Source organism: Musca vetustissima, unplaced genomic scaffold (assembly GCF_032173495.1).
Source record: "Musca vetustissima isolate MV318-11 ecotype Yass unplaced genomic scaffold, APGP_CSIRO_Mvet_v1 utg30452, whole genome shotgun sequence".
Classification (NCBI taxonomy): domain Eukaryota; kingdom Metazoa; phylum Arthropoda; class Insecta; order Diptera; family Muscidae; genus Musca; species Musca vetustissima.
The window spans coordinates 161662-169656 of record NW_026875448.1 but is presented as its reverse complement, the minus strand read 5'-3'; the positions used below and the strand labels follow the sequence as shown (position 1 = coordinate 169656).

Sequence of the window (7995 nt, the reverse complement as noted above, 5' to 3'; positions counted from 1 at the left end):
ATACTCCGGTACGTTTGTTTACAACTCAATGACAACAACAAAAACAGTGGTTTCGTGATAAGAACATTTCAATTCTGATGAATCGAATGAATCAATATAGAAATTGATTTTGGAAATTGTGCGGGTGGCAAGAGGGCAATAATTCGTGGATGGGAACAAATTATTAAGAAGAAAACAACAACCATGGCACGCAACATATTAAAAAGTAGCCTTCTAAGTGCCATCCTCAACATGGGATTCCAAGTAAGTGTTTTTTGCAATTTCAATTTAATTTTTAAGTTATAATGTATTCCTGTCTCGAATAGATATTCTGCCGCATTTTGACATTTGCTGTGAATATTTTTATGATACGCACCATAGGTCGCGATGTCTTGGGTATTATCAATGTACGTCTTTTGCTGCTTGAAAGTACGGTGATCTTTTTGTCCCGCGAAGCCATAAATCGAGCTGCACTGAGTGTCAGCTCCACCAAACAATTGCAGAAATGCTCGTGGGCCCAATTAATAAATCAGCAGTGGCTTACGTATGTATAAAATATTGGAATGTTTAAAGGAACCGAAAATGAAATCTCGCTTTGATTTGTAGGCTTCCAATTTGTATGTGCATTTCATTGGTCTGTGTTCAACTGTGGTTACATGTAATGTTACCTGTTGAAGATGCGGTCTACCGCCAACAATATCATTATGCCTGTTACGTTGTGGCATTATCTTGTCTATTGGAATTTTGTGCCGAGGCGCCATGTTTTGTGGGCCAAGTATTTTGTTTTGTCAAACTAAAAGTTGTCATAAGTACTCTACAGATATTGGTGCGTTCAAGTGTATTTTTGTGTTTAGTTTTGGGTCTGGATGGTACAAAAGCCATAGAATATTTCGGCTATGCCCAATTGGCCAGTACGGCAACAATATTTGTTGGCTATTATGGATTTTATCATTACTATATTGGACGTTTAATGAAATTTAGAGAAGAAAATAAAAAGAAGGATCAAGTTACAAAATTTAATGAGAATATGTATGGAAATATGGAAGATTTTCCATTTAAAAGTGTTGTGGACTTTTTACCAGGTGTTATGTTAAAGAAAAATGTAAGTTATTTCAATTTTTCAATATATAAAAAATCATTATTAAATTGTTTATTTTCTTTAGGAGGAGGTATTGAACAAGGACTTGGTGAAGTTTACAATGAGTTTTGCCAAACAGACCTTTGTCAAGCAAATTCTCACCGAGGGGGAAAAATATGTAATGTCACTAACACCGGGCCTAACATTTAGTGAACAGGCCACATATGATATTGTAAACAATTTGGGCAGTTTGGCTGCTCGATTTATTTTCCGACCAATTGAGGATAGTAGTTACTTTTATTTTACCCAGACAATAGCAAGAGATGTTCAGCTAAAGGATCAGGACAAGGTAAGTTGCTATGATAACATAACAGAAAAATTATTAACCTACTCAATTTTGTAGAAGAAAATCTCAGAAGCAGCTCGCCTCTTGGAAAACTTATTATTGGCCATAACATCTATTGGTTTGTTGGCTACCACATTTGGTCAAAACTTTTCACATTCCGTTTTATATTTATATGGAGGTCCTAAATTTGTTTCCGATGATTTACCCGAAAAATTATTACGTTGTCATTGCGTTGCCATATATTTTCTGGCGATTAATGGTATTACCGAAGGCTATATGTTTGCCACTAATACTGGCAAACAAATTGATAAATATAACTATGTAATGGGTATATTTTCCATTATATTTATTGTTATGTCTTTTGTGTTGACAAGAATTTTTGGACCAGTTGGTTTTATAATTGCCAATTGTATTAATATGTTATGTCGGATAGTTAGCAGGTAATAATATTTTTTTATTTCAATTTAAATCTTAATTTTTAAATTTAAAATATTTTGTTTTGTAGTTGTAAATATATTTGGCAGCAATACAAAACATTGGACTATAGGCCCTTAAAGGGTTTAATACCGGGGAAAATATTTTCCATTGGCCTGGTAATTACCTATGTTATTTGTTATTACACAAAGGTAAGTTGCTAGATGCAAATCTCACATTATAATATATTTTAATTCTAATATAATTTATTGAAAAATATAATAATTTATTTTGTATTTTTATTTTCAGAATAATTTATCATTTAAATTACATTTAGGAACTGGTGTTCTAAGTGTAATGTTTATTTTATTGTTGTGGATTTTTGAAAACCAAAGTTTAGCTAAACAAGTCTGGCTGTATAAACGAAAAATAAAAGCAAATTAAAACAATTAAATCCAATGATTATTATATATCCTCTCATGTGTTTATTTATTGTTTTAAATAATTTTATTTTTATATATATGTTTGGTCTTAATGAGGCAAGAATACAGACAAATTAAGAAAAAACCAAATCATCATGCCAACCATATTTATAAGCAGTTGGCCAAATGCCATCGACAGCGTGCACATGACAATGACCACGGCCAAGATCAGATATTTTTTTTTGCGTGCGTTAAAAAGGAATGAAAAACACATGACTACAAACATACCACATTAAGAAAATATAATAGGAATAAAATAATAGTCAATGATTTGTTTTATTATCAGAAAAAAAGAAGACTGAAGAAGGAAACCTGGTGGAAGCTACAGACAGCGTCTTGTGGATCTGGAAGGAGCACTTTGAAAAGCTTCTGGTATCAAATAGTGGCGGTGAAGACGATAGCCCAGAACCAATAAGAGATTACGGTATATAGTGTATACCACCAAGCCAAGATGAGGTCAGAATAGCAATTGATCAGCTGAAGAATAATAAATCAACAGGTGCCGAACTATTCAAGACTAGTGGTCAGATGCTAGTCAAGAGCATGCACCAGCTGATTAGTACAATTTGGCTAGAGAAATGCATGCCCAATGATTGAAACCTCAGCATCCTGGAGAAACAAGTCTCCTTTCCATAGCATATAATGTGCTATCCAGCGTGCTGTGTGAACGACTGAAGCCAATGGTCAATGACATTAGCAATACCATACCATTGCGGCTTCAGACCTGGTAACTGCACCATAGACCAGATTTTCGCTCTACGCCAAATCCTGGAAAAGACCCTCGAAAAACATATCGACACATTCCAACTATTCGTCCACTATAAAGCCGCATTCGACAACCCGTTCAGAAGTGTCTGCGTTCGGCAGACACTAACTGGAACAAAATCAGCAGTTAAAGTCGGAGAGGACCTCTCGGAGCGCTTTAATACCGAACGAGGATTCAGACAAGGTGACAGTTTGTCGTGTGACTTTTTCAACATCCTGCTGGAAGAGGTTTTACGAGAGGCAAAAGTGAACAAAAATGACACTCTGTACACCAAACAGCATATGTTACTCGCCTACGCCGATGATATCGATATAATGGATCAAACATTGCAAGCGGTAACAAAATGAGGAGTCTGCCAAAGTGTGTCTGGCAGTAAATAAAACTAATGACAACAGTTTTGAAATTCGGAGAAGAAGAAATTTGGCCAACAGATGCTACTATGGTCTAAGTATGTAGTTTAGAAACAAGGCCACCCCCCGCCAGACCAAACTCACATTCTACAAGACGCTTATACTACCCGTGCTGTTATATGGATCTGAAGCCAGGGTACTTACGGATGCAGAGGAGGAAACTCTTGAAATGTTTGAGAAAAAAAAATATCCGAAAGATCTATGGGCCGATCTGCGTTGACGTTGAATATGAACCATGAGTTGTGCGAGAATAGGACATCGGCATTGTCAGACGTATCGAGATGCAGCGACTACATTGGCTAGGTCATGTTGTGAGAATGGATGAGGATGCCCCAGCACAAAAGGCATATAAAAGCGAGCTTACCGATGGTTCACGCAGAATGGCAAGGCCACAAATTAGATGGAAACATCAAGTGGCAGAGAACATTTCGGAATAAAATTTTCGTAAGAAAACCCGACATCGATGTTAGCAGAAGAACAGCAATTGCCGCGACAGACCAATTTTAGAACAATAAAGATGAGGGTGGTATTCTAACTTGTAACACAGTGTATCGACCATAAAGTTGTTACCCCCAAAAAGTTCAATTAATTTATACATTTTTTCTTTATTAAAACAATGGCATCAATCGACGAGGAAGACCATCTCCGAGAAGTGTATTATTTAACAAAACCCGAAACAAAAAATTGGCGTTCTTTATTAAAATATGGTGAAAATTTGAATGCGGAAATACGGCGCAAATTATTATGGATATGGCCAACGGAAAAATCATTATGGCAATTTGGTAAAATATTACGTGAATTCAATATTGGTTGTCTGCTCAGCATTGGATGTGGCAATGGATTATTTGAGTGGATAATACGAGAAAGTTTAAGTGAGTTATGTTGAAATTCGGTGCTCAAAAAAACTATTAAAATATTTCGCATTATTATTTAAAGATGTGGAGATTTATGGCTTAGAAGTGGATCGCGATTGGTGGTGCAGCAATTATGCCATAAAATCATTTATTGAATTAAATTATGTGGATAATATGGATGTGACCAAGGAGGAATATTTGAGAACATGTTGCCTAAGGGATAGTTGGAATTTTGCATTGCTATTTTGTTATTTTAATAATCGTCCAGCATTTTTACAATATCTGAAGTTATATAAAGGTAGATGGATATGTATAATTGGTCCCTTGGAAAAACGTAATGTTTATACGGACCCTTTGCCGTTAGAACCGAATTTTCCTCTGGACGACAATGTGACGTGGAAGCTTAAGGCTTCATTAAAAATGGGAGAGAATGATATTATGGCCTTGTATGAAAAGCAAATCGATTAGCATTTTTGTTCACAATAAATTGAATTAAAAGAATTTATATTAATTTAAAGTTTATACATACATAGGTAAGTAGTAGATACTTTAATAAATGAAAACAAGAAAAAAACCTGGTGACAGATACATACAGCGTGTTGAGGATGAAATACTTTGAAAAGTTTCTGTTATCAAATAGTGGTGTTAAAGAACCAATAAGAGATGGCGGTATAGAATGTATTCCTCAGAACTAAGACGAGGTCAGAATAGCAATCAATCGACTGAAGAATAATAAAGCAGCAGGTACCGATGGGTTAACAGCCGAACTATTGAAGACTGGTGATCAGATGCTGGCAAGGAGCATGCACCAGCTGATCAGTACAATTTATCTATAGGAATGCATGTCCAACGATTCGTGTGTCCCGTGCACAAAAAAATGAGACAAGACGATATGTACGAACTATAGAGGAATAAGTCTCCTTCCATATAAAGTATAAATCATATAAAGTGACTGAAGCCAATGGTCAATGACGTTATTGGACCATACCAATGCGGCTTTAGACCTGACAAATCTACCATTGACCAGATTTTCACTCTGCGCCAAATCCTGAAAAATACCCACGAAAAACACATCGACACATTACATCTCTTTGTCAACTATAATGCCGCATTCGACAACCCTATCCGTTCAGAGGTGTTTAAAGCCATGTCGGCGTTGGGCATTCCTGCAAAATTATAGCCGTATTAATTTTGCAGGAGGATAACTTTAAGTTGCACAAGGTCAGCAGTTAAAGTCGGAAATGACCTCGCGGAGCCCTTTAATACCCAACGTGGATTCAGACAAGGTAACAGTTTGTCTTGTGAAATTTTTAACATCCTGCTTGAAAAGGTTATACGAGAGGTGAATAGAAATGTCACCAAACAACACATTTTACTCGCCTACGCCGATGACATAGACATAATGGATCGAACATTGCGAGCGGCAACAGCCATAAGGCTGAGGGTATAAAAAATTGTTTAATGAATTTTGATTGCACATAATAAAAAATATTAACACAAGCTTCATAAAATAATACAAACTTTATTATCATGATGGTTAATAGGGTCTTCTGAATCCGTCCGTTAAACATGTTCTACCTTTTTTTTCTTGGTTTCTAGAATTTCTGTAGGTAATGCCACTGGTGCTATTAGTACAAGTGATGGCGAAGAAGATTCATATTTTATATTTTTAAATAAAAAACAAATATTGAATGCAATGAAAAATTGTATTTATTATTTAATATACCTTTAGTTAATAAACTAAATGATTAAAACGCCCTTAGAGAACACAATTTTGGCTTAAAAATTTTTATAAAAAATATTATAAATATTCTTAAAAAATAAATAATTTATTGTTTTAAAATCTATTTTAAATAAATATGTAAAATAGAGAATACAATGTAATATATTTAATAAATTATTTTTAATAATTATTGTATTTTATAATATATGAAAGTTTTCAGTTATTACATTGACGAAGTTTCATAGATATGTTTAAAGCTTTTACGCCAATGTACAGCAGCAATTCCATTTGCCGATCCAGTTAGGCGACAATCTTCTGGAATTTTAGGCGTTATTTCTTTAGATTGTTTTTCCGACTGAGAGGAATTACAATTTGTATCCACATTATCTTCTTCGTCGTCATCATCGTCACCGGTGATGCCCAAAATTTTGCGATACAAATCCACATTATAGCAACGATTATATTTCTTGTGTTTATATTCATAGTCCATTGCTGATTTGATTTCCTTGGGTGGTTTTGTAACGATTTCAGTGTCATGCACGGGAAGGGATATTTTCTTACTCACATTTCCCACGGAACGTATAACGGAGGGCTTGTGAACAACAGCAATGGAGTTGAGTTCTTTACTAGATGTTGCAATATTTCTGTTGTGCTCGGAAATTGTTTCCGGAGGAGGAAATTTATTCTGGTTGATATTGGTTTCATTGATTCGACAATCCTTGGCCATTTGAAATTTGCTTATATCCGCAGGAGCAGTAAACCGATTGTCTTGCGAACATGTAAATGATGCCGAATATGATGTTGGAAGAGTTCCATTGTTTTGATCATAATCAAAGGATATTTCATGCAGTCTATGGTGAGTTTTATCATTGAATGATTGATTTTCCGGGCAATTATATCTACAATTATTTTGAGTACTCCGCTTCCTATTTTCATTTAAGTCTTCAATGGAAGATTTGTTATATTCCATATTATTATCATCCTGCTGCAAAGTAGTAGTCGGCAGGGTCGTAATAACATGAATTTGATTTATTGCTTGTCCATCATAAATCTGTAAATCTGTGTTAGGTCTTTGCAATAATTTATTTTCAATAATGACAATGGTATTTGATGGTCCCAGTTCGTTAGTCGATTTATTATCAGTAAAATCTTCATGCTTATGTTCTTGTTGCTTTTCAGTCTTATTTGCAGTTATTTCTAATAACTGTTCTTTAGATTTATATAATGTGGGCTTTAAAATCTTAACAATATCTTCATATTGCTCATCGGGATGTATAGTTTTAATATGCCTTGACATATTGTCCTTACGCAAAATATTCAAATCGCATAATATACAATAGTAGCGAATGGAATCTTCTACAAAATAAAAAACAGATTAAATTAAAAGAAAGAACTTCGTAGGACAACACATTTTACGCCCTCCACCATGAGATGTGTATTTCAAATACCTAACATATTTTCTATCCTTTGGAAAATTCGGTGGGGTTAAGTAAAAATGTTATGTAAACAAATGCCAAATTACAACCCTCGATAAAATGTTCAAAATACCGAAAATGTGGTGGTACAGTTATACGGGCACTATATCACTTACTTACTTAGCTGGCTTGTTATAGAACGGTTGTTCTATAAGCCAAAGCTTAAAAAAGATTTTCTGGCGCGTCGGTCTTGTGCGCATCTCATCCAATTTGAAAGACAATTTTCCGAGATGTTGTTTTCTACTTGATCTTTCCATCGGATTCGTGGCCTTCCCCTTCTGCGTGTACCATCAGTTGACTCGCTTTTATATGCCTTTTGAGCTGGCATATAAAAGCGAGTCAACTGATGGCCTAGCAGCTCGATCCGTCTGACTATGTCGGTGTCTGAGAATAGATGGTATAGCACATGGTTCATTCGACGACGATATTCACCGTCGACGCAGATCGGCCCATTGATCTTTTGGAGAA

The 7995-nt window shown here is 35.1% G+C and overlaps 1 protein-coding gene across 1 annotated transcript; it reads left to right on the top strand.

The window, feature by feature from the left end:
• Positions 1 to 231: 231 nt before the first annotated feature.
• LOC133337945 (protein RFT1 homolog) lies at positions 232 to 2261 on the top strand. Its single transcript, XM_061546145.1, has 7 exons — positions 232 to 243; positions 306 to 523; positions 586 to 1081; positions 1143 to 1406; positions 1461 to 1843; positions 1909 to 2029; positions 2127 to 2261. The coding sequence occupies exons 1-7, from the start codon at positions 232 to 234 to the stop codon at positions 2259 to 2261; spliced, it is 1629 nt and encodes a 542-aa protein (XP_061402129.1).
• Positions 2262 to 7995: the final 5734 nt, after the last annotated feature.